The 27,664-nt window shown below is 40.2% G+C and overlaps 1 protein-coding gene and 1 non-coding gene across 4 annotated transcripts in view; one reads left to right on the forward strand and one right to left on the reverse strand.

Annotated features, from left to right (window-relative positions):
- Positions 1-4,527: 4,527 nt before the first annotated feature.
- TRNAN-GUU (transfer RNA asparagine (anticodon GUU)) lies at positions 4,528-4,601 on the reverse strand. Its single transcript has one exon. It is a non-coding gene; the product is annotated as a tRNA-Asn (tRNA).
- Positions 4,602-13,927: 9,326 nt separating this feature from the next.
- CASD1 (CAS1 domain sialic acid O acetyltransferase 1) overlaps positions 13,928-27,664 on the forward strand; it is a 30,609-nt gene continuing 16,872 nt past the window's right edge. The window contains exons 1-6 of one of the 3 annotated variants that reach the window (XM_086742354.1): positions 13,928-14,173; positions 20,991-21,087; positions 21,790-21,910; positions 23,294-23,338; positions 25,210-25,272; positions 26,703-26,747. In XM_086742354.1, coding sequence (XP_086598480.1) covers positions 14,041-14,173; positions 20,991-21,087; positions 21,790-21,910; positions 23,294-23,338; positions 25,210-25,272; positions 26,703-26,747 — 504 coding nt within the window. In that variant the 5' untranslated portion in view covers positions 13,928-14,040. Of the gene's footprint in view, positions 14,174-17,085; positions 17,176-19,341; positions 19,361-20,990; positions 21,088-21,789; positions 21,911-23,293; positions 23,339-25,209; positions 25,273-26,702; positions 26,748-27,664 lie in introns of those variants that run through there. The other 2 variants (XM_086742356.1, XM_086742357.1) reach the window with 2 other exon arrangements.

The raw sequence follows: 27,664 nt of genomic DNA on the forward strand, positions 1-27,664 counted from the left end.
AGCAAGTTCAAATAAAGCAATTCTTAGACATGCTACCAGAAGTAATCTCTAATTCCTCTAGCTTCACTCTAAGCTCATTAGAAAACTACTGATTTTCTGTATTGCTCCCCCATAAAGCTCAGATGCAAAGTGAATGCAATCTATGGTGCATCAGTGAAGATCTTCTGCAGAAATGACTGTATTTCCACATTCTTAGGCTGGAGTAAATTTGCCCTTTCCTAGAAAATAGGTCGTTGAATGAACATGAATGTTACATGAACAAAATTTCCTAAACATGAATCCATGCTTAAGTATACTCTCCAACTACTCATGAAATGATGGTTCTCATTTAACCAAATATAAGTATCAAAACAAATAAAACATTTGAATGCAATTTTGAACACAAGCAATTGAAATATATATAATTCATTCCAATAATTATTGTCAACATCATCTTAAAAAAATATATATTTTATTTTCTTACTCCTTTCGAGCTCCTGAAATTGGTTCTTTGGGTGAAATAAAACAAATTTTCCCAAATGTCAATTCTTAAGACCCTTAGTGAAGCAGCAAGAGCAGTTCTCTGCCATTTCCACACGCACAGCACACCACCTATTGACTTATACGGTAATTACCAGGCCCCGAGGAATATTTTTCTAAGGTGTTTTTTTTCCCTGAATTCACTGTCATGGTTACTATCCAAATCTTCTGAGCTGCCTGTGGCCAAGAATATCCCAAAGGCTATTTCTGCAAAATATCAGTATCACAACTCATCCTAAAAATATATTTATCAGAAGAACACCCATCCAAGCCAGGAAAGCTCCTCACAGCAAACTGCATTCTCACTCAGGGTAGAAAAGACTCAAGGCAATAATAATTCAGTCTTTTTGTTGTCGCGTTCTATGGATCCAAAACAGCAGATGCAAATTCATTTGACTAACAGCTCCCCAGTGAAGCAAATGGTTGTTAACATGCTGTGCGTAATTCACATATCAGTCTCCCACAACCAGTTCTGCGCAGATACGGCTGCTAAACGGCCGCCTGTCATGTTAGGTATGCAGTCCGTTTGGTAGTGATCTGGAACAGCTCAGAGCAAAAAGAATTTCATTTACAGAGGAACTGCAGAACTGGGTTCCCTCTGTTCCACAATGCTGCTATGAGGTTGCTAAGGACACAGGTGGCAGAAAGGGAATTCAAGATGGCATCTCACAGGCATCTCTTTCCTCCTCTCTGTCTTGCTAACAAACTGCTAAGTGCTTACTCATCTCCCACAGCCAGGGTCTCAGCCTTTGAGCATATCCTGTGTTTTCAGGCGAGAAAATTGATTGGGGAAGTAGATGATTTATGCCATCTCTCTTTCTAAGCAATCCATTTACACTGGAATCACTCTGGACTGTTTAATTTTATCTTAATCCAGGCCAGCGTTTCAACTTTTTCCTCCTGTTGTCTGCCTGCATTTCTGGAAAGGTTAAAAGTTATTTTTGCAAAATAGGCAAAGACAGCCTTGTCCTGAGGTGTAAGTGGAAGCCATCAACAACTGCTCCCATGCTTGAGTAAACTATTCACAGTCTGATAAATTACCCTCCAGATCTCACAGTGGGACTTGAGCATCAACAGTTATGCTTTACGTAAGCAGATATACAGGGTTAATATGAGGTTCATAATCGGGGAAAATGGTAGCAGACCAGTTGGAGGTAAGAATGGGTGTGGATGCCCTCTCATCACAGATGGACAGCACAAATTTCCTCCACAAATTGAAACAGTAGAAGTCAACTATCAGGATTATTTCAGAAATTCCAGTATTCCAAGACTTTTACCATGACAACACAACAGCTGTAGCTGTACTGGGTGTTTGATATGAACAACCTCTGCACCCAGTTCCTGAAGTATGAACTCCACAGCAGCAGTGTACCACGTCTTTCCCCCAGATTACAGAGTCGGAGTAGTGGAGAATCAGGCCCTGACTTACCATTTGCAAAGGCAGGCAATGGCACAGACCTCATATTTCTATCATCACGCATCTTTTTTTTTTCAAACAGAAGGTAGTTTTCACTTCAGAAAGCAAGAAAGGGATCTTTGATCCTGTATACTGAGGTTTAACTATTTTGTTAAAATTCAAACTATCCAGGAGAGCAGCATTTCCTCAGCCTACTCACAGTCTTTCTGAAAAAAAATCTAGATTACCTAAAAACTGACACATACAATAGAACGTCTGAGTAATTAAAGAATGTAGTAGTAATAACTGGATGTTATAATTATTGTAAATATTAATTATATTAATCAATTAACCATTTAACTACCCTTAATTAGAACATTATTTATTAATGCTGCTATTATACTACTAAATAGCAATAATTAAATAATTATTTAATGTGATAATCAGAAATTTCCCATTAAAAACCATCATTTGCTTTTGGTTTTCTGTTCCAGTGGTTCTACAATGCTCATGACTATTGGAGGAATATCTGTCCCTTTCTTCTTTCCACACCTTCATTCATCCTTAATGCCAGTATGGCAAACTGTCTCACCCTGGCAGCTCTACTTCTACACTTAGATTTTTTTTTAAGTGGATCCTTCCATTACCCCACCACTATTCCCAAATGCTTTTTGTACTCTTCCCACAAGCAATAAATATGGTCAGGTTCTCAGGCCTGGGAAAAATCATGCAACAGCCTAATTGCTGAAATGATCGTCGCTACTTAGTGGTCTAAAGGACAGCATTTTGTCTTCATGAAATCCTCCCTCCATAATGATCATAGATTTTTCCGGGCAATTTTGTCCGAAGGGGTTTACCACTTTTGGTTAAGGTATTTAGCATCTCAAGCTGTTAGCCTCTCCTCCTGACTCCCAGTAAATTCTCTACACTAGAATACGTGTCAAAAAGAGCCACCCACACAGAGCCTTCCTTAATTTAGGCAAAATGCTTTTCATGCATACAATTGTTTCTGGTTGATAGTCTTTCTTACCTTCTCCTTAATTTCTCAGTTCAAAAGAACACCCACGGCTATTATTGCTGTACCTATCTTTACACCACGTTTGGTTTGCCACAGTCATCTACAGTTTGAGTTCCTACAGAAGCTGCACATACCCGAAATAATTGGTTTCCCAGACTCTGCAATGAGATCCAAAGGATCTCTGTTTATCCTTCTACAAAGGAGCAAAGAGAGAAAACCACATCCATGCAGAGCACCTGTCTCACGGTATACAAAGAGCAGAATTAAAGTGTGTATCATCTTCATCCCTCTCAGCTACTTTCATTTGCAAATAGATACAAGAAGTCCTTCTAAAAAATAACAATTTCAAATTGGTTATCTGATATGATCTGGATCTAGTCTGTTGAACAGCTGGGATTTCTTTTCCATTATCAAGTTGCTTTGCACTCTTCTGCCACCTTGAGGGCACAGAGTCATCTTCTGATACCAGGAAGTCTTTTTAAGACTGGTGCCTTATTCGTAAAGTGGAAACAACTCTGTCAAAAGACAAGACCAAGAAGATCTCTTCTGGTTTTATTAGATGATCTTTTGCATCTAGATTAAGGCCAGCATTTTTTCTCACCTTTTCACCAGCTAATTGTCCACTTCCTGTTCCCAAACCAATAGCATGCTGGAGTTTTTGCCTTCAGCTTTGAAAACAGCATTTTGATTGCCTCTTTCCCAGTACTTAGATCCTCATGGTCCAGCACTATAGAAAGGAAGACATCTCAGAAAGATTAAATTCTTGCACGTAGCATGAACACAGGCGATGGACAGCGGAGAAAGAGTTTCTATCAGTTCTCCCTGTGAGAGAAGGGCTGACTCATAGAATGATAACAAGAAAGAGCTGCTGAAGGATATGGGCTTCAGTGGTTTCACTGTGTATGGATTTGTTCTGGTTTTAGGCTTTAGAGAAAGTCATATTCTGTTAGATAAGCCTCTCAGTAGAAGTGTTTTTAAATCATAAGCAAAAACATCACATCAAAGAATTAGATCCACATGCCTGTCATTACAGCAATTATTAAAGTGTGCCACGCCTAGGAGGTTTAAAGTTAGAAGCAAGCAATAACAGCTGTCCTGCAGATTCCAACTCACCAGGCTTTTACACAAAATTTCTGGAAATGGGACAACCACTCAGCCATCTGTTAATTCCTAAATGACAAATCTTTGCTAAGCCTGAGGTGCATAGTAGGCTATGTTAATATTTTGTACATATGTTTACATTTCAGCATCACAAAATTGCATAGACCCATTAGACCTCACAGCAATCCAACAGAGCACCATACAGACAAACAGAACAATGACAGAACAATGTGAACCCTAAGGAACACTCTATAATATTCTGCTTAAATTAAGCTATTTCTATGCAATTTCATCTTTCAATAATGAGAAATGGAAATACTTTAGTCTGTTAATCTGTTGTTGATGCTTTAGCAAACTTGTTTTAATAAGCCCGAGGCTAACAGCATTTGGTTTCAAAGTTTGATAGAATCATAAAATGGCTTGTGTTGGAAGGCACCTTAAAGGTCACCTGGTTCCAATCCCCCTGCCACCAGCAGAGGAAAGTGGAGAAACCCGTCCCTGGGTGGGCTTGAACCACCAACCTTTCGGTTAACAGCCGAACGCGCTAACCAATTGCGCCACAGAGACTCTTAGTTATTATTATCTCTGTAACAAAAAATAATTTTCCTTCCTAAAATAAAATAACCTTCCTAAAAATACTGATCCCAGGTAGCAGAGATACTCTGCATTAAATCCAACTTTCTCCTAGAATCTTCCAAGCTTAAAAAACCTTACAATGTTTCATTGTAGTAGATTATTTCATATAGGATCTAAACAATTCAGTGTTTAAATGCAAAAAAATACTCAACAGCAGCCTGCAAATTCCAGTAAGAAATTACAATGGACAATAAATAAGATTGCTCTTACTGGAGAAAATATATTGGCTGGCATATTTTCCCTGTTAGTAGTGAGAGAAGAGCTCTCCTCCAAAGGCTTGATCTCTCACTATCAAAACCAACACATAGGGATATTTTCCTCTCTGACCTCAGTCAAGCATGCTCAGCTCCACCAAATTTCAAACTCATTTAAAGAAACATGGGAAATTAGCATAACTCTAAAGATCCAGACTTATACCAAGTTCACTGAGAATTGACCTTTGGGACATACCTTTATAAAAACTGGCTTCTTCCACTTCTAGTACAGCTTGGTTTTCACTCCTAAAATAATATTACAGAATCAAGTGTATAAATATCAGTTGTTTGGAAAAATCAGAGCTGACAAGACATTTAGTAACTTCAAAAAAAGTGTGGTTTTGCACTGGTGTCCATTACAGTCAATCACAATTTTTTATTCACAAATAAAGCTTCTCATACTTTGACTTTTCCATTTTAGCTTTTGTCCCACAAACTAGTCGGGACTTCCCATTTTTATATTTGCTTTTAAGTTATAGATAACTTAGCTCGTTCACAGCTGGTTCCACAGTGAAATACGTGTCACTTTTATAATCACCCAGTTTCACTGCCTGAAATATTGCTGGATAAGCAGTATCAGCTGAGAACGTGAAGGGAAGGCTGCTGAATGAGGACAGTTCAAAGGTTGCTCTGCGGAGCTGCAGTATTGTCAGCAGCCAAACGAAAGATGCTGTGCAGCCTCCCTCCAGCAGCATTAAATAACCTAGTCAAGTATTTGCTGATTAACATAGATGTATTTAATATTTTACTTTCTATTTCAGAGAGGTTCTGAAACACTGAATTGCACAAAAGTAAAGGCAATCATACATGACTGGAAACAAGTCGGTTAGATTTGGGGTCTGAAACCCAGTGGAACATTCTTACAGTTTCTCATAGTCAGTAGGAGATGTCACTTCATTCATCATTAATACTTACATTAATATTTAATTTTTATTTAGTCAAATGTCCTTTGTCACACTGAAGTTTGCCTCTGTCCAGGCTCAAGGATCATAGGATTGAGTTTCCTATCCCCATGTTTTTTTATCCACTGGGATATTTTCCTGCCCCAGTGTTCCAGGCATTATTGCAGGCAATAATAGCTGCTTCACTTCTCACTTTCTTTTCCAGCACAAAAGCTTCAGTTCCTTGTTCCATCTTTTTACGTACCTTCAACTCTCAAAATGTCACTGCTTCTTTATACTGCTTTTAAGCTTGTGAACATTGTTTTGCCAGGAAATCCAGCTTGCATCTTCATCTAAGCCTCTTCATGTTGTTCTTTTGATCATTTTCTACATTTTGACTGTTTTCCTGTCAATCACACTGTTTTCCTTGCTGTGTTTTGCCCTATATTGATTGCTGACCCCATTACAGACTCCAGGCTTTGAAAACTGAACTGATTCTTTAAGAACTAAGGAAATAAAGAGAACTACTTCACAGACATGCTTTACCTTCAACCAGCATTCATATCAAGCGGAGCCTGACCTCTCTCTTACCCTTACCAAATATTTTTTCCTCAATTTGTATTGTTTCCTCAACTTCTGGAAGGTTGTACGCCATCTAACATATCCAACGGTCCTGTAACATGCAAATCTTTTCAGCAGTATCAATAGGCACAAGCCACAAACAAAGCTGTAAGAGCAGGTGCTGTGCAAGCACAGAGCAGAGAGATTCCTCCTAGAGCAGAAAGAGTTCATTTGCTGTATTCTCTAATTAGTATCTTCTGTAAAGTTCCTCCTGGAACTTCCTTGCCTCTCAGCTACACGTCAGGATAATCAATAAATGAAAACCAACTCTCACTCACACAAGTACCTGGTCTTTTTATCAGAGTACATCTACCCAATGTTGGTGACAAAGGTGACCACGTTATAGCCGCACACTATAAGTATACTACAAGTATAACCTGCCTGAGACTTTGATGTAGGATGTTTTGAACTCAAGGCTAAGTACTTTTTAATGGACCAGTATTAGCCAGACTACTAATGTGCTGCGCAGAATGTTTACGATGATTAGTGTTAATGATTTTTACTAGAGATTTTACTGATAGAAGTGGAAATTATGTTCTCTCTCTCTCTGTTTGAAAGAGAACATGGTGGCATCTGTATTGTCAGCAACCAGAAGAGAAGGCTTCTAGCACTCCGTGAACGTGACACAGCTTGGATAGTGGCTGTGTAGACTTCCAAAGACTGCCCCATAAATATAAAGAATTCTGAATTTTGAAGTGACACCTCTGGGAGCATAAAGGGAACTGAGGAAGAGGAACAATGTGAAAATTAAGTGTTGATGAGAAAAGAGTAACTCAGTTTGAGAAGGAACTAACAGTGACTGCCATCTTCTCTCAACCAGGAATCAAGAAAAGAGAGAGGGAAAATAGAAAAAAATAGAAAAAAAAATAGTACCTGCATACCAAGAAACTCATCCAAATTGAAAATCTGTAAAAGCAGCAATTTGTGATAGAATTTCAAAGATTTTACAGGTTTGGTGGCATATTTGTTGCAGTCTTTGGCTGAGACAGTACTCAAGGCACACTGCTTGATTGAACAAGTCCACTGACAAAAAAACTCTGTACTCTCTGTATTCCCTCTTCATTAACGTAGTCAAATATTTGCAATGGATGGCTACCAGGCATGCACACGCCACACGGAAACTTGATGCTTACAGAAAGACATTGCCATTATGAGACTGAAAACTCAACAATTAAAATGTCTGATGCCATCATTTGGCAAGTACACAAGAGCTGCTGAAGCAAAAGCTGCACTACTGAAAATATTACTCTGTCCAGGAGTCTCTTGGAGATACAGATTTATTTCTGGAATTACAATATGACCAGAGCAATCTGACAATGCTGCACAAATTAGATTAAGAATGTGATATGGTTTAGAGTATGGCAGATCCTACTGATTAATTGTTCAACACTTAACCTGTAAGACAATGCAGGGAATATTCCAATTAGCACTGTAGTAGTTCAGCCCTGATCAGGACCAGACTACACCATCACTCTCTCACTCCCCCACCCTCTGAGAGAAAAGGGGGAGATAATATAAGAAAAAAAAACAGCTCGAGGTTTGAGATAAGAATAGGGTGAGATCCTTAAAGTTACCATTACGGGCAAAAACAGACTCGACTTGGGGAAAACTATTCATTTATTACTAAAAACAAAGCAGGATAATGAGAAAGAGAACAAGATAACCTCCCCCCACCTCTTGATTGAACAAGTCCACTGACAAAAAAAACTCCGTACTCTCTGTATTCCCTCTTCATTAACGTAGTCAAATATTTGCAATGGATGGCTACCAGGCATGCACACGCCACTCTTCCCAGGCTTAACATTATCTCTACTACCTTCCCCCCACCCCGAGTGGCACAGGGGGGAAGAGGGAATGGGGGTTATGATCAGTTCATCACACGTCACTTTACGCTGCTGCTTGCTCATCGGGGGAAGAACTCCTCACATTCCTCCCCTGCTCTGTTGTGGGGTCCCACCCACGGGCTACAGTCCTTCGTGAAACTGCTCCGGCGTGGGTCATTTCTTCTATGGGGTCTAGTCCCTCCAGAATGGCTGCCCCAGCGGGCCCTCCACGGGTCACAGCCTCCTTCAGGCATCTGCCTGCCCCGATATGGGGTCTTCCATGGGCTGCAGGTGGATCTCTGCCCCTCCGTCGACCTCCATGGGCTGCAGGGGGACAATCTGCTCCACCATGGTCATCATCACAGGCTGGACGGGAATTCTGGCCAGAAGCCACATTACTCCTCCCCCTCCTTCTTCACTGACCTTGGCATCTGCAGCCGTTCCTCTCACAAGAAATTCTTCACAATAGGCAGGCAGATGCCTCTCAGGTTCTCTTCACACCTCATCTCCTCTCCACTTCGCGCAGCTGGGTCAGGCTGAGTCGGGCCCAGTCGGCTGCCCAGCAGGAGGCCAGAGGGTGAGGCTTGCAAGGCACACAAGGCTCTCGCCTCCCCCTCTCTGCCCCTGCTCAGCTTCTTCATATTTTTTTTCTGTTTTTCCCCTTCTTAAGTACATTATCACAGAGGCGTTATCACGGCACATTCTGCTACCAATTGGCTCGGCCTTGGCCAGCAGCGGGTCCGCCCTAGGCCCGGCCGAGTCCACTGAACAAAGGGGAGCGACTTGTAGCAGTTTCCTACAGAAGCTGCCACCTTAGGCCCCCCCTCACTAAACAAAACCAGAACAAGCACATAACAAGCAGTATGTTCCTGTCATGTTAAGGGCGGGGGGGAGGTTTGCCAACTAACCTTTCATATTTGCCCAATCTGTCAATATCCCAAGAAAGTCGAGACCGTTACACCCAACCAGTCTGTCCAAACCCACTGAAGAGCCCAGCATATCAGAGGGTGGTTTGACTAACCTATTCAGGGATCCACGCTGCCAGAGCCACTGACTCTAACCTCCTTACTTCAATTATTCATGGTCCCAGGAATTTGCATAAAGTGAATTTTATTATACAAAATATAGATTAATGACAGGATAAGGTTCAAAGATTGCTGGTGATAGTGCACTGACTGCAAGAATGATAGTAGTCACTTTATCTGTTCTTACATGCTTACAGTCTTTGGGATTGCCTTGTGCCTTTGACTGAGGACAGCAGCTCTAACTCCAGAAGACAGATGCGGCTGTAATGCTGTAAACAGGATGTGCTGGTCTTGGCTGGGATAGAGTTAATTTTCTTCATAGTATGGGGCTATGTTTTGGATTTGTGTTGAAAACAGTGGCGTTAACACAGGGATGTTTTAGTCACTGCTGAGCAGTGCTTACACAGAATCAAGGCCTCTTCTGCCTGTCACACCACCCCACCAGTGAGTAGGCTGGGGGAGCACAAGAAGTTTTGAGGGGACAGAGCCAGGACAGCTGAACTCAACTGACCAAAGGGATATCCCTCACCGTATGACCATATGAGGGATATCCCTCAGCATATAAAGCTGGGAGGAAGAAGGGAGTGGGGGGACATTCTTTGGCATTTGTCTTCCCAGGTAACTGTTACGCGTGATGGAGCCCTGCTTTCCAGGAGCTGGCTGAACACCTGCCTGCCGATGGGCAGTAATGAATGAATTCCTTGTTTTGCTTTGCTTGCTTGTGTTTTGCTTTACTTATTAAACTGTCTTTCTCAGCCCATGAGTTTTCTCACTTCTGATTCTCTCCTCCATCCCACCGGGGGGGGGGGGTTGTGAGCGAGCAGCTGTGTGGGGCTTTGTTGCTGGCTGGGCTTAAACCACCACACAGGAAAATCAAGAGAAGGTGATCTACTGTGAACTACGCTTATCAGCAAACTCGTATATGCATACCAGGTTTGATCCATAGCATAAAATCCTCCTTCTATTTACACAGAGTCTGCCAAGCAAAGTCAGGAAACAGTAAAGGAAGAATTATCTCACCTAAATTTATCTGAGTAAATTATATCTATCCAATTTAAACTTATTATCTAAATTCAACAGAGTCTCAGCATTCTTAATGATAAGTTATCCATCTTACTCTAACTTACGAGTAACCACCAGTTCTACACAGGGAGGTCAATGATCAGTTTAAAATAGATTGGTTCACTGTAAGTGGGTGGAGTTAGGTGAGATCAACCCCATCTTTCCTGAATGCGTTATTCTATTGACACATAGAGGAAACAGTGCAGCCAAAAGCCACAGTAATATTTTTAAGTTTCTGTCATTAGTGACCATACATAACACTGCAGTCTCTAATGAAAATAATGAATTCAGTTAAGCCAAGGCTACATCTGTAGAAAATAGAAATGTGAAATCCCTCCTTTGGCTTTACACTCTTAATATTCCTAGCCATTATCCCATGCATGTGGTAGTGTCTCATCTCCTCTGCCTCTCAAAGGAACTGCTGCTCTGTTTGCTGAGTCTTCTCTCTGTGGTTGCTCTAGGTGTTCCCCTCCCACTGATGTCCTTTGGTGCTTCTAGAAGAACAAGCAGAAAGTCAACATGAAGTTTTAGCATTGGTACACCAAAAGCTGAGGTTTGACTGATCAGAAGAGCTAGTGGACTTCTGGTTTACTTCTGGCACACATTTACGAGCAGAGAGGAAAATAAAGTTGGTATTAAAGGCTAGCTAATCAGAGTTCTTGTCTGGAGTTCGTTTCATGGGGTATTTAGCAATCCCTAATTAGCCTTTTTATATCAGGTCTTTTATATGTAGTGGTTTTGGTGTGAACTACTTATGTATGTGTAATAATGCCAAATTCAAATAGCTTGTGAAAAAAACTGTAAGAAGCAACACCACATGCATGCAAACCACTTCCTAACTCAAGTCAGCTTCTGACTGAAATGAGGGAGATCTCTCTTGTCGAACAGCTGAACAATGTCTCCAAATGAGCAATGAAGCAAAAGCAGATGTCTTGCTCACATCCACGTACATATTTAATGTACACAGGTGGATTGTCTCAATTAAGATATTTAACCTGCAATGGAATCAGTTTGCATTTGTACAGTTCTAAAGTAACAGAGATGTAATCCACATGTGGAGTGTTCAGGTGTCACTGAAGGCCAGTGTTAGTGTTTCAGGGCAAATGAGAACTGCCCAGGGACTCCCAGTGGCAGGCAGAAGATCTGAAACAGCCCTCCAAAGGCTGTGGGACAGAGTTGCTATTTCTGGATGTTGTAATTTTCTGAGGTATCTATAAACAAAAGTATGGTTGTTTTGATACCTTTTTAATTTCTGCTGTTCTTTCACAGGAAGAAGCTGATTTAACTGAAGATCAGTGAAATTCTCCAGAGAGACTATCTTGCAGTAGAAATCTGACTTCTTTTTTATTTTTGGGATAAAAAAAAAATAAATTTCACTGCTCAAGCATTGCAGCCATCCTAACTGAGAAGCTGAGTCAACACCCCAGGAGTTCCACTTGAATTCTGTGCTTTCTGCATCTACACCACTTAGAGTAGCAGCATTAACCAGGGTAAGTTTTGAGGAGCCACACTCAGACATAAATGCACCTTGTAGATTTGCAGCATAGCCAGAAAACTTAACACAGGTATACTGTAGAATGAGACAGGCTGAAGTAAATATGTTTTGGTTGGATGAAAAGTCTTGCCTGTTCATAAATAAATGTTACAAAAACAAATGAAGACGAGTATCTGTGGTCCTCAGTGACTGCTAGGAAGACACATTTCATAAGACTGTTAAGAATCATTCATGACCAACAATGCAAAAAGCTACAAAAAATATCCTAGTGAATACTTTCAGTTACAGAAGCTGTTAAAAAATGTTTAAGTTGCTTCCTAAAGTGCACAATGCTTGCAGCTGTTACTCGAACATATGTGAAATGAGGACAAAGCAAGCTAAACACTAACAGGAACATTTTAATACATAATAAGATATGTTCACTGTAAGAAGGCTTTGAAAATTCTTGGCTTTCTGAATGTTGCATTACCAAAAAATAATGCATGAATGGGAATTTTTCATTTATAGAGTAAAAGAATCCATGCTATGACCAGGCTTCGGGTATTTTGTTTGTTTTGGGGTTTTTGTTAGGTTGTTAAAGAAAAAAAAATAACCCAAGAACTACAAATCTGTACACTTGGGAGTTTACCTGGTTTACTATTTCTCCCTGAGAGAAAAAAAAACATCAGCAGTTTAAAATAGTAAACGGTTTTGATTATTAAACAAAAATGCTCAGAAACTGAATAAATTAACACTGAATTGAATAGAAAAAAATAGAGATTACAAGTTGGCAGATAGTAAAGACATTGGTTGGGTGGAAATGGCATATACATTGAATATATAGTAACTGCACATCAGAAGAATATTCAGATCTCAGATCTTGTATGTACATTATATTTGCATAATGCTTTAAATTTTTCTGGTTTTCAAATAAGATTAAAAAAAAAAAAACAACTTTGCATGCAGTGTGTAGAGTTCCTCGGTTTGTTTCAAACGTTTCACTTCTATTTTCTGCAATTATTTTTTCACATATTATTAAATGAATAATCAAATTCAATGGTCTGCAGAAGTTCCAGAATAGTGTTGTTTGGATAACAGGGAAATAGAAGGATAGTGAAATGAAAATCAGACTTCTTTTGTGTTCAAAATCCAGGTAATTCATGATTATTAGTTATCTGCTCAGTTAAAAAAAAAAAAGCAACAAACTTTTTCCATTCATTATTTTGTCCAGTCCTAACGAAGAGAGTTCTGCTGGATCTGAGAGAGAATTTCAAAATCTGCCAAGCGCACTAAGTGTGAACCCGAGGCTTGACTGCTCGCTGTTTATTTCCCATATTTATGGGAATGCATACTGAACACTTTTCCTGAGTTTTATGCTTGTTTATATGTGGTTTACATGGTTTATACACGGTCACTTTATTCTGTGGAAATGTGTTTCCTGTGACCGCCTGCACTGCTCGGGCCTGGCGCGTCCGGTGCCTCGGTGAGGGCCAGGTTTCCCCAGCCACAGCTCAAGGAACTGCCTGTGGAGGAGGGGGATTTCCCTTCAGCATTTCACTCGCAACATGCACCGATTTTCAAAATTTTTCTTCTGTAAATCCAGGTAAAGCTGTGAATGCGTTTCAGCTTCCCTGCACAGTGTTATCTGCGTTCAGAGGGAGTTAACCTCTCCCGGCCCAGGGCTGACCACTTCCATGTCCACTGAGGAGTGACTCTTTAAAAACCGCATCGCTTGGACAAAAGGCCAGCACTGCCCGGTGCCAGGTGTCGCGCAGCTGGTCGGGTACAGCACCTCGCCTGGGTGCTCCTTCACGGAGCGCAGCCCCAGCGACCCCCCGGCGAGGAGCAAGTCACCGGGGGCCGGCAGGATCCTCGCCTCGCCGCCGCCGCCGCCCCCTCAGCCGCGGGCCTCGGTGCACGCCAGGGTGGGCCCTGCCGCGGGCCTCGGAGCAAGCCCGGAGAGAACCCATCCACAGCACCCCCAGGCCCGCCGCGGGGCGGGGAGGCGAACGCTGGAGCCGCCCGCTGGCGGCGGAGGGGGAGCGGCGGCACTAGGCGGAGTGGCGGCGGCTCCGCCCCGGTAGCGGGGTGTTGGGCTGCTCTCTGCCGCGGCGGCGGGGACGGTGTCAGGCGGCAGCGCCGGGGTCTGCCTTCGCCGCCAGCGGGGACCCAGTGCTGCCCCGCTGCGCCCGCCCGCTCCATCGCACACTGTTGTCATGGAGGAGCCAAGATGGCGGCCCTGGCCTACACCTTGGGCAAGCGGGAGATCAACTACTACTTCAGCGTGAGGAGCGCCAAGGCGCTAGCGCTGGGCGCCGTCCTGCTCCTCACTGCCTGCCACGCCGCCTCCCGCCGCTACCGAGGTAAGGGGGCGGCCGCGGGCGCTCCGCGGGAGGCCGCGGCTGGCGGGTACTGGGAGGCGGAGCCCCGGCGGAGTCCGGGGACCGCGGCCGTGGGGGGAGAGCGGCGGTCCCCTCCCCCGCCCGGAGCAGTAGCGGCGGGGCCGAGGGGCGGCGGGGGGGACGCTCGTACCCCGGCCCCGGCGGGCTGTGGCGGGGAGGGCGGCGCGGCGGGTCGCTGCGGGAGGCGAGCCGAGCCCGGGGACAGTGGCGGCGGGGACCCGGCCCGCAGGGCCCTGCGGGGCCCGGCCCCGGTGTCGCCGCAGGCTTCCCGCCGGCCGGGCGAGGCCCCGCGGCTCGGGCGTGTGTGAGTCGCTGCGGTGTGCTTACTGTAGGCACAGCCCAGCTCTTGGGGCCTTGCCTGCGGTGTGAGTAGCGGCTGTACGGCTGCAGGTGAAGTGGCAGGGGTAGGGGGTGACTTCTTTCCTGTCACTTGTTCTCGTGCAGGATGGTTAAAAAGACCTTTACTTGGCTGTTAGCGATTAAAATCTTAATCGATGTAAGACTTGGTACACGTTCTTTTACTGTTTGAACAGTTGCCTCAAACATAACAAAATCCAGCCTCTTTGGTGGATGAAGCACCATAAAGGATCGTTTGGTTTCACGTGTTGTTAGCAGCTGTGGACAAGCCAGTAACCAAGATCCAGAACCCGTAGCGGGTGAACGTGATGGGGCTGTGCCCAGCAGTTCTAGAGGTGCCAGGAGCTTTGCTGATTCCTCTTCTTTCGAGTTGTTTTGGCCCTGAAGCTGTAAATCTTGGCATGATCTGTAAATGCTAATGAAACTGCTAAAGGAAATATTTTCTTGTTTCCAATTCACATTAAAAAGTGTAGTATGTTTTTGTAGGTAAATAAAAGTTGATCCAAAGAGAGATCACTGCAGCTCTGTTTATTGTAGGACAACTGGTGTCGTCATATTCTAACACTTGCTGCCAGGGTCTGCGGAAGACAAGGCTGAGGTGGTTTATTGTGGAAAAATGGAAAGGGGGTAGGGAGCCTTTAATATGGATACAGGTCTCTAGATTCATCCTCTGGCTGGCATGTCAGTCTGATAAACTGAATAATACTAAGTTGCAAGATACGGAAGTGTCTACTGAATTCTAGAGGAGCTCATACATGTAGTAATTGAACTTGCCTGTTGTGCTGTGTTCCTTAAGGCCCAAATCAGTCACAAAGCTAGATGGAAGGAGGGTGGGAAGGGTGATGGTTTTTTTAAAGAGGGATTGTGAGACTGGCCTAAGGAAACCAGGATTGCCATATCAAGCAGATTCCTAGGAAACTGGACTGTGCATAAATACAACATGTGATGGGAGAGTTAGTAAGGGAGTTGAGTCACAAATCACAAAACAATAAGAATCTATAGGCCTTTATGTAAGTTGATATGGTGTGTATGGATTTTCATAAAGCTTTCAGCAAGTTCCTTTGCCTAAGGCTTTTAGTTTCTTTAATCTGTTATTGGGTAAGAGAGAGGTTTTCCAGTAACTGTTTAAAAAGATAGGGCATAGAGTGAGAGTGAATACAGAGTTACCAGTTTGGGCTGCTTTGGACAAATAACATTCAAAAGATACAAATAATTTAGAAAAGGAGGGTGAGGCATTTATAGCAAATGCAAAAGTTTTCAGGATAGATAAAAGCAGAGGTGCTTGAAAGATCATTCTGCAGCCCTTCAGTATCTCAATCATCTGAAATTCAGCAAATGTTTAGGGTATTTTTGGCAATTAATGAAAACAAAACAGAAGATTTCACTGTCATATTGCACAACTAAAGCTAACCAGTATCTTACTTATTGTCAGTGGTGCTGGTCACCCCCTTTTAGGAGTGGTATCATAGAGCTTGGAAAATGTGTACGAAAGGGCGACACAAATGGCAGAAGAATTAAACAGCTTCTGCACAAGAAGTGGTGAAATAGATTAAAATTCTGTAGCCTGGACAGGAAGTTAGTAATCTGGTAACGGTCTCAAATATTACTAATTATTCAGGGAAGGTCAATTCATTGGCATAATACAAAAGGTATCAACTGAAAAATGTCCTTAGCAGGCAGTACATTTAAAACGATCAGAAGAAAGCACTTTTTTTTTTCCACACAAGACATTTTGAAGCACGTTGCCAAGATTTTATACCAAAAATACCCTGAAAAAGGTTATTCTGATTTGCAGAGGGTGGATGAGGTGGGCCTGCAAACATGCTGCATTCTTTAGACCCTCTGTCTCAAAGTGCTGGGCCATGAAAGCTGGGCCATGCCAGGGGAGGGATTGCTCTGTGTTTGTGTGCTTTTATACTTTTATCTCTGAGCAATCTGTCATTAGCTGCTGTTGAGAAGAGGAGAGCAGGCAAGACCAGCTCTTTCACGTGTATGTATGTTCTGCCACAGTGGGGGAAACAAGAATTTTACCAATTAATTAATGACCCATGTGGATACTGTTTCTCTTTCATAGATGTTCAGGAATATGGGGGAAATGAAAGAGAGCTGCATATGAGCAAAAAGTGGTGATATCTGTGGAAGGTGTGGCGTTTTTTTTCCTCCTTCCAAAAACTCCATCTTTGATCTCTGAAGAAACTGATAACCTAAAGTTTGCATTAGTTGAAATAGCAACTGCCTGAATAGTGGAGAAAATGAGACTGAAATTAGACATGTCATTCATGGCTTTAGACATGCCTGATGATACAAACAGGATCTTGGTGTGTAGGTATCCTTCAGGGTATATAAAGGATGGCAAAGAGCACAGTTGACTTTGAAGGAAAATTATGTGTTAAGTCAAAATACTTAGTTATTTCGTGTCCTCTGTTATTTACAAAATCAAACTTGTACCACAGGATCACATTGGCAATGTTGATCCCTGTAGCCTGTCCTACTTGGACAATTCAGCCAGAAGGAAAAAGCCACACATAATGTACATAACCAGACAGAGAATGCTACATATGAAGAAGTTTCATCAGTGAATTCTTCTTTCTGTGGGACAAGCATGGGTATAGAAAGACTCCTTGAGAGAGAGTAGTTATTTTTAAAACTTTTTTTTTTTAAGAAGTTGGCATTCTAAAAGAGATAAAGGCACATAAAGGCTGCTTCTTTCATACCTTTTCCTTTTTCTTACTATCCTTAGGTAGGAGTGAAGGTATTAATATATAGATATTCTGTGTTTACAGTGTGTGTGCTTATGAAGATTTCGAATGAGTGGCAATTGGATGCTTTAACTTTTCAGTAGTTAGCCTAGTTTATCTCGTTCAGTTTAGAAACTCATATTGTGCAGATTGCCATCTATTTTTCTTCTCCCATTTCAATATTGAAAAGCTCACAAGGCAGCAATTAAAGTTAAGAATATGCATAGGTTTTATAAAGCAATTGTTTTTGTCTTGGCTTCCTTTGGGAGCTTTTGGATGGTTGAGACTTTAGTTAGAACTCCTTTGTTTTGTCTGATTTTCTTTACATGTAATGGTTTCATCTAATTTTGGCCTCAGTCATGCAAATACTTATTATAGATAGGAGCAACCCACAGCACTTCCCAGTAAAACTTGCCTGTATGAACGTTAAGAAGAACTGAAACTATGGTCATTTTGAAGTCCGTGATTTCTACTAGAAAGATGTCTGTCCAGCAAATCTGAGCTATGCCAACATATTTAATGCCAACATATTTAAAAAATAGGTAAAGATTCAGCATTCCATGTCATCTGCTGTGTTCTGAACTACTTCTGCAGAAGATCTGGCAGCAGGATCAGCAGCTGTCTTGTAAGTAGCAGCAGTTGAAAGAGGAGCAGAAAAGCATTGATACACTGCTTCTGGAGGATCTTTTATTTAATCTGTTCAGAAATGGCACTGTACTGAATAATGAAAACAGGCACAAACTGGAAAAGGAAAAAAAAGAGATGATGTTCTTGACCTGGAGTGACCTGTACTGGTTGAAAAATAAGAGAGTTGCAGAGGCAACCTTTCTGGAAACCTCTTGATTTCAGCCTTCATCTCATAGTCTTAGCATACTTATGTGAGAGCTCCTTTAAATGTTCAGAAGCATGTGGCCCTCTGCGTCTGGCCATTTGCCGCATCCTATTCCTACTGTGCAGTAATTAATCAGTTTGACATGGATGGTGTATGTGCATTATGATTAGGAAGGAAGTGTCGATTTCATTTGTGGTATCTGGAGGATTTGCTTGAGAGATTACTGGTTGGTTTGAGGGAATTACTGAGTTACCCTCAGATGATTAATAGGCTCTTATTTACGATAAAAATAGGAGCTTATCACCATATGTACACATTTTTAAAAAAATTTTTAACACAGTTTTCTTCTGTGAGTCAAAATCTGCCTGACCAAGAGCTCCCAAAACTGAGAGATAGGAAGTAAAGAATGACAGTTTTAATAAAACCAGTTTATCTTGTGTTTTAAGGGTATATCATGGAGGTTGCTTATGAACCAACCCAAATCTAGACTCTGAGATGTTTATCTAGACCTTTTCCAAGACTGTTATAATTCTTAATTTTATTCCAGCTTTTCTAGTAGTCACGATGCAATAGCAGTGGTAAGTAATTGAAGTTCCAGGAGAGGAAAGAAGTCTAGTTGTTAGAGTTGCATCTTGAAATGAGGGAATCAGGAGCCTGAGATCATGGTAAATATTACTACTTGACTGTGTTACTACTGCTGGGTTTGGTTAAATAAATGAGCCAAGGCGTAACATAACACAGTCTGTTCTGCATTGCCTTTTTCAGATTTTCATGAAAACAGATACAAGGAGTTTCAGGGAGGAAGGTAGGGTTAGAAGATGTCTTCAGTTGCCGCTTCCTCTAAGCTAATTTTATGTTCTTTTTCAAGAAGCAGCATACATGAGCTGCATTGTCTGTGCCTCTATGTCTGAAATGTTCTTCATGCATCCTACGTAGGAGCGAGCTAGAGTTTTGAAGTGAGATAGAACTAAGAGTTTTGGGTGTCAACTATACTTTAAAAATATGTTTTGTTTAATGGTTGTTGTAATATTTTCCCAGCTTCAAAAATGAGACCTTACCTTTTGTTTTTCTGGGTGCATTGTGAAGGAGCAGGCAGCTGAGTAGCAGCTCACAAACTAGAGTAGCAACATCATTGCCAATGTCAATGCAAGAGTTATCTGGAAAGATCTGTGATCATGCAGGATTACAAAGGTCCTAGTTCCATATTTGTTGGAAATACAGGTATGTTTCCATCATCCAAGTCATTATTAATGTTTTCTGATGTTTATTACCCATAGATCTAAAATGTTTATAGAAAAATTATTTCAGTTTAGATACTATTGTAATTCTTTCTACTACTGGGAAATTACGTAGATAGTAATTTTCACGATTATCCTATATCCAACTCAAAAAAACCCTAAAACACCCCCCTCCCCCCACCCCCCAAAAAAAAGGGTTGATGAGAATATGAGGATTAGATAGATTTCACTGTGATCTTAGGACCATAACTTAGGATGTTTTCTTATCAGAATGTTACACATAAATTCTTTCTTTATCTGGTGTACATTTTTTTTTAATTGATTGGACTATAGTCTTGTGGAAGCCTTTATTTAAACACAAGGGAAGTGATACCATGGCTCTGTCTCTTTCCTGAAAGCTTTACTGTAGTACTGATGTTTGAGAACTGTGACCTTGGTCTCAGTAAACATCAACGGTACCTTGTAAATTCCCATTCCTACAGACCTCACATTACTTGCATCTCTTTCTGTTCACCTTCCCTAATTTGCAGTTCTAGATAAAGCTTCAGATTTGCTCATAATAATTGAAGCAGAAAGTCTGTCTCATAATGTGTGGCTCCCAGCGGCCTTGAAAAGAAGCAGTAGATAGAAAACGCCCAATCCTTTAGAATTAGTGCACGTTTTGGTGGAGTAAAAGAACAGTTCTCCCTAAGTTTAATGAAGCCAAGGTTTCACAGGAAGTATTGAGTATGGGTTGTAGTACATTGTTTCTTCACAAGCTAGCACAGGTTCCTGCCATTTCATTCACCTCTGTTTCCCTGTTTGTCAGTGCTCTGAAATGACAAGTATGACAAAAATGTTGGAAGGCAACTTCTGTTGCAGTGAACGGTGTTCAGTTGTGTTCAGTTATAAGGCGGCAGAATCTGACATGGAGTTTGCTGTAAGATAACAGTCACTGATTTAATAACTGAGGTATTTTGTTTATATGAACTTAAAGTGACCTGAAACAACACCTCCTATAAAGTGATTAATCTCAATTAGTGTAAAAATTCTTGACTGGAAAAGGTACCTGCAGTTCAGAATGATCATCAAATTCTCGTGTAAATGTTTTCTGTTTTGCATATTAACTCAGCATGCAATTTCACTTGTTCTAAGGTGACCACTGTGTCTTAAGCAAGGAGATATAACAGGCTTTCTTGAAAAATCTCGTGTTGAGATTCATGTTCTGTACAAGACACTGTGTATGGTGATTCTGTGGAGAAGATTATTATATTGAACTGTTGTATTCTTTAATTTCATATTAGTATATTCTGGCTGGTAGATAGCATAGTGGATTGACATCTTTGGGTGGAAACGCCATTCTAGGTTACAGCATCTTTCTGACAGCAGAAATAGAATCACTAACATTTTGTGGATAGAGGAGTGATTTCCAGAGAAGTGTGGTATAATATGTGAGAAGGCAATTTGCAGAAACTTGTGCAAGATGTTTTTACAATAAATTAAATTTGTTTACTGCTGTTGATTGTTTCAATTTGTGTTTTTCAAGTGCTGTCAAATTGTTTGTTTTAATAGCAATGAGGCTATATTTTAACTTTCCTGTGTCTGAATTCTAATGGTAATATAACATTTTAAAGGTGGTGATACATGTGAGTATCTTCTGTCCAGTGGGAGATTCCTTGGAGAAAAAGTATGGCAACCCCACAGTTGTATGATGCATAAGTATAAAAATAGGTAAGGAAACTCATGTCTTCTGTTTATCTGCCTGGAAAGAAGAGTTGTTATTTGACTGCAGCTGTAGTAATTGAAGTGTCTTTTATTTTTCACTTTATAGCTGATTCTCTAGGCTTTAAAAAAAATACGCAGTGTTTATCAGAAGGAAGTCTTCCTTGTACATTATCTGTATGTCTACAGTGCTTACCATAGTTGTATTTTTATATAAAGAATACAAATTAAATGTTTGTGATAATAGTAGGTATTATGGAGAGCTACAAGATACTCCAAGAAAGTGCATAGCTTCATATATCATTGTCAGATTGCTAAAAGGGAAAATGCTGACCTTATGTGTAGAATTGCAAGTAAAAAAAAAAAATCCAAATAAAATTATCAATCACTTTTTTTCACCTCTAGTAAGAGAACTTTATTTTTTAGACTTGTGCTGTGTATTACCATTTTGAAACTACCGTGTTTGTGGCACCACAGAATAGGAAATCCTACTTGATTGTTTGCCTAATCACATTAGCAGGAGAATTCATTTTCATTTCTCTGCAAATGACACTAAACTTTCTATTAAATCAGCATGTAAAAGATTTACCATTCCTTAGAGCTGGATATAATGCTTAGAATGATCTGTATTGCTCTGTAGATTTTTCTAAAGACGTTTTTTCCTAAAATATACATTTCCTGTGACATGAATGTTGCTGTTTTGTTTTACAGTGAAGCAAAAAATTGCCTCATAGACAAACATATTGTCTTTATAGGAGATTCTAGAATTAGACAGCTGTTCTATTCATTTATAAAACTCATAAATCCTCAAGTCAAAGAAGAAGGAAATAAGGTAAGATAGTTTATTTTGATTATGGTTTTGTTTCTTTCTTCCTTCCTAATTTACCTCATAACTCTTCTCTAAACTTCAGAAAAGCAAGAAATTACACCATTTGCTGGCCTAGTCATCAGGATGAAGAACCACAGAAAGATCTTTTGCAGAAGAACAAGATTAGACCAAGATAGTAGTTTGGGTACAGATGAGATGATTGGAAATCTGAAAGTGAACTAAAAGCTTAAGAGAGAGCTTGTGGCAGTCTGGGAATAAATTAATGAAGCTGACTTGTCCCATAGCAATTTGTGCTTCGTATTTGGTTTCTTGATGAGAAAATGATTGCTCCTTTGTGTGTTTTTAAATGGTAGTAATTCATGGCTTATAATTTGTCATTTTAAATGTCAGTTAAATTGCTGATCTAATCTGTTCATAAAAATCCTTGGGGCAATGACAGATTTCCAGGTCTAACTTGAAGCTGCAACTAAAAATAGCTTCTGGTCTTATCTTCCTTTTGATTGCTGCTGAAGAGCTGTCTGAATTTTATAAGGTGAAGAATGTAAACTGCAGTTTGCTGGGTGGAAGCAGTAAGAAAGGATTTAGTTGTATAATTTGTTGAACAGTATATTCATTTATTTTGCTTTATCATGCTTCCTAGGCATATCCCTTTATGGATTTGTGAGGGAAAATACACATTTCACTTTCAACTGTACATGACATTTGTAAATTATTTAGTAATTCTGTCATTTAGAACTGCAAGCTGGTGACTCGTCCAGCAGACAGCATGCAGTCCCTTTCACTTGTTAGAAGAGAAATACACTTATACTTTTGGACCAGGATTGAAACTAATATTGTATTCAGTAGTATTTTAAAGGAGGGTTGTCTATGCAGTATCTGACTGCTTCCTTTCTGATTTCTTAAAGTCTCACTGAGCATATTTAATAATGCATTCCAGACTTTATTTCTGCCTGAGATTATTTTCTTTTATTCTTTAATTATAACTGTGTCAGTTGTTTTGTGCAAAGAAGATGGGCAGATGAACAGGAAGGCTAGGGGAAAGGGAATGTAAGAAAAGAATGAGAAAAAAGTCTTCAGTTTTTCTCATTTTGGGAGGCTAAATTTAGGAAAATATTTTATACCTTTGTAACAGAGTGACCAGAAAGCATTTCGGACCTTGTTGAATAGATTTCTTCCAGGAAAAATAACCATCTATGCGAGTAGCTTGTTTTATCAAGAAAGTAACATCAACATTTTGCATTAGTATACTGACAGGTTTATACAAGAAAAATCCTTTCTACTGAAGATCAGCCTTTGGGTGAGAGCAAATTAACATGTGAACGTAAATATTTATTTTCATTCTGAAAGTTTGTCTTACTTTTTTTTTTATTTTGGGTTTTTTGACAGCATGGAAATATCCCATTTGAAGATAAATCTGCTTCAATTAAAGTGGTAAGTTTTTATCTAGCATTGAATTGCAAGCCATAATCATATTAGTATTTTATACAATGTAATCCAAATTGCAATCAGAGCTAGATTTTTCAAATTTCCGCAAGTGTTGTGAAAGTCAAAAGAAGCTTTAGACCATCAACATTCTTTATAAATTTTCCACAAAATGTATCAGAGTGTATCTTAACATATTATATTTTGAATAAGATTCTTTGAGAGACTTTGGCTTTGAGTACATGTGTTCCCTGTTAGCTTTGGGCATAACTCTGGAAGCATGTGTAATTTTTGTTTTTGTCAGATCTTATAATTTGGCCTTCCCAAGAGTAGCTTCTGCTGGGAAGATTACTCTTCCACTGCTGTAAGAATATGTATCTGGGGCTAAGTTATGTGGAGTGTTAATTGTCATAGTTGCCATTGATCTCTCTATGCTATCCCAACAAGTATTCCTTCCACTGTTTTTGCATGGAGAAATATCTACAATGTTGAATATAATGTGGATATTTAAAAAAAGAAAACAAACAAAGTACTTGAGCGTAGGTTTCATGAAGGACTCTGTTCTCCTCTGCCCTGGCAATGAAGATGGTGTCCTCAATAGCTTTCTTTGTTTCCCGTGACAGCTGTCAGCAGCGGTAGGATGCTGCTAGTCATGTGTTGATTTATGCCCTGGAGTGAACTCATTCTCTGCTCATGAAAACCAAAGCAGCAGTGTATTTGCCAAAGTTGTCTGCAAGTGAGCTTTCAGTACTTGTTTGTGTACGTCGTTAGGATTTAGGGTACAGAATAACATTTCAGGGTGTGAGCCCATGGCAATTTAAGGTGATGCTACCGCACTCTGTTGCCCTTCACAGTATATTCCTCTGTTAGTGCTGTAACTGGCCCTGGTAGAGCTGTGGAGTGGACTGTTTTAGGAGTTGATTCAGCCAGAAACTTACCTTGTAGGATTCCTCTTTGGTCAGGTCTGATGTGGCTTATCTGAGTTCTGGAAAAGAGGGGGCAAAACATAAGGCAGGACAAAGGGCCTGATGCAATGTGATTTATATTGGGGTAGGCTGATACAGAACTACATCTTCAAAACTCCATAAGCCTTGGTAGGTGTCTAACCACCAAGATTTGAGATGGCAGGTTTGGGCTTTTGGGAGATGTCTGGGTAGTTAAGAATATATTTCTAGTCTGCTGCTTCCTTGTGTCCTGGTTTTAACTGGAATGAAGGTAATTTTCTTCCCAGTAGCTGCTGTGTTTTGGATTTAGTATGGGATTTGGTATGTGAAGAATGTTGATAATACACTGATATTGTCAGTTGTTGCTAAAGAGAGCAAGGACTTTTTCCAGCTTCCCAGGTTTCACGAAAGTGCAGGTGCAAGAAGCTGGGAGCAGTACGGTCAGTACAGTTGACCCAAACTGGCCAAAGAGAGTATTCCATGCCATAAACACCGTGCTTAGTGTATAAGTGGGGGTTGGCCGGGCAGCAAGTCTCTCACTCCTTTGTTTGCTGCTTGGGATCGCTTTTTTGTTTTGTTTCCATGATCGCTGCTCAGGATGGGCTCTATTTGTCTTCAGATGGTGAGAAATTGTGCATCATTAGTTTTATATATTTTAGTATCCTATATTTTGTTATTATTGTAATTTTCCTTGACTATTCTAGTAAACTGTCTTCATCTCAACCCACATGTTTCCTTTCTTCCTGATTTTCTCTCCCATCCCGCTGGGGAGGGGGAGGGAGAGTGAGCAGCTATGTGATGCTCAGTTACTGACTGGGCTTAAACCACAACACTTTGTTTTGATGCCATGTTGCTGTTGACAATATTGGTGTCAGTATTTGATTAGTTTACTGCTTGTCTTTAAGCTTACAGGGTAAATACACATTTATTTTACAGGATTTCCTGTGGTATCCAGAAGTTAATGGCTCTATGAGGCAACGTATCAAATCTTGGACTGAGGTTTGTCTTAAAAAATTGTTTATTTTGGGAAAATACAGCAGCTGACTGAGGACTACTACCTTTCTTTTTTAATACACACAACTATAATTACTAAGAGTCCAGCAACTGCAGCATATTAAATATATTCAGTCAGTTATGTACTACAGATCTAAAATTTAACATCAGTATAGTGAAAAGGGGATGTTTACTGGTATATGTGTCTCTACGAATCTCCTGGTCTCTGAAGGATAGCTTCACTTGGGCCAAAAAAAACCCCAAACCAAAGCAGAAAAACCTTACTTCCTAGGAGCAGGTTTATTCATCCTGTTAAGAGCTGAAAGGGTTTTACTCTAATGTGGCGTTTTTCTTCCTTTGTGTCTGCGGTGGCTTTGCTTTTATGTGACCAAACATTTTTGGTTCTTACGGTCCTTTCCAAATTGAGATATTCCATGATTCTATGACTTTATATTTATATTAATTTGAGTGTTCTAAACTGAAGCACAAAGGCAATTTGGAAAGTCAGACATACCTGGATTATTTTTTTTTCAATATTTCCCTCAAATTACATAGTAATCATTTTTACATGTTTCCCTTAAATTACATATTAATTATTTTACATGTTTACATGTATCAGTTATGATACAGGTTGTCATTCAGCATAAAATTAGGTATGCAATTCTGATAACGAGTAATATGTTTACAGATTGGCAACTACATTTTTCTTATTTCTTCCTTTGTTGACCTTTAAGTAGCCTGGAGTTATTTAGTAATGGCCCCCAGTGATTCTTTTGCTATCCTGGTGGTCATTCTTGCACAACACCTTCCATCAAGAGAGCTGAAGTTGTTATTAATTTTTTCTTCTTCTGTGCTTACAGCAAAAAAAATTGAGAGCTGCTAAACCCTTGCTGTGGCAAGGCAAAACTCGTACTGAGGTGATCAGTACTGTTTGTTTCCTTGTACCCTTCTATTCAAGTACATATTCTGTTCCTTGTCCTAAACATTCAGACCTCTGGGGCAACGACTCTCTGTTCTGTTTTTGCAATGGATTTACAGTCACTTCAGTCAGTATAACAGCTCAAACAGGTGTTTGCCAATGCTGAGAGACACTGAGAGAAAAAGTGCTTCCATAGTATGATCTACAGTTTACTTGACCTTAGGAGAAGATGTTTTAGGTAGCTTTTAAAGAGAACTTATGCCACTAAATTGATAATGATTGTAAGTGCTTATTGATAATCCACACTTTTGCAGATTCTGTTGTGTGAAAATTCTGGTATATCGCAAGTTGATGTTTTCTGTAATATATCTGCAATCTGTTGTTTTGTAACCATTAAGTGATGGTCAAGTTGAGTCACAGTTAATTAAGATATGAGCCTTAATTAACCTGCTTAGTATAATAATAAGTATAATTTGTGAGTATTTTAAAACTAATTTCTTTTTATTTTGTGTCTTAGCATTCTGTGGCAAAACCTCATATAATTGTAGCAGGAGCTGCCACGGTAAGTTATACATATGTGGGGCATTTTAGTAAAGAAGGAAGTTCTAGTAGGATAACTTTTATGCTCTCAAGTTGGTAACATGATGAAGTTGTTAAACCCAATCTAATAAAAAATAGACTCTCAGTGACTTTGCCGTTCTAACAAGTAGTTCTAACTAACTAGTAGTTCTATCAGGTATATTTTATTGTAGCTGTGTGATGTACAGTACTTGCTTTTTGACACCAATACTGGTTAATAAGCAATGATTACTTGAACCTAGGTAATAAAGTAGTTTCTTTGTTAAAAACAGATTATTAATTTCAAAAGTTAAATAAAAGTACTTGCATACTAACTGACATGCATTTTTAATAAACTCTTTTCAGTCACAAGATACTGCTTTTGAGCATGGCCCAATCTAGAATGCTCTTTTTGAGTGGACATATTTCTTTTAGACTTTCATGGGAAAAAAAATGAATTTTACATGAATAATTCAACAACCAAAGAGATTGCACTTCCTGAATCTTGTTCCACTGGAAGTTTCCACCACTACTATGGGGTGCAGTGTCACAGAAAACAGGGCTTACAGCCACCTGAAGAGGTCTCCTAACCCATCAGTTTGCCACAAGAAAGGATCATTTATATCCATGTTGTGCTTGACAAGAGTCAGCTAATTCTTTCCAACTTACAAGGATGAAATTCAACAGCACCCCCAAGTGTCTATGCCAGTAATCAGCTGATACTGGGGGTCAAGAGTTGAACAACTGCTCACCTCATTTACTCCACATTTACTGTCCCTTACTTCTAAATATTTTGGAACTGGAACTTGAAAGGAATTAGCCATTATGATTTCATACCAGCTCAAATGTAGAGGGGTAAAAATGTGTTCCATTTTAAACAAGATTATTTGAAAACAGTTTGGTTTAGAGACAGTTCAGGCA

Source organism: Chlamydotis macqueenii, chromosome 2 (genome assembly GCF_036417535.1).
Source record: "Chlamydotis macqueenii isolate bChlMac1 chromosome 2, bChlMac1.mat, whole genome shotgun sequence".
Taxonomy (NCBI): domain Eukaryota; kingdom Metazoa; phylum Chordata; class Aves; order Otidiformes; family Otididae; genus Chlamydotis; species Chlamydotis macqueenii.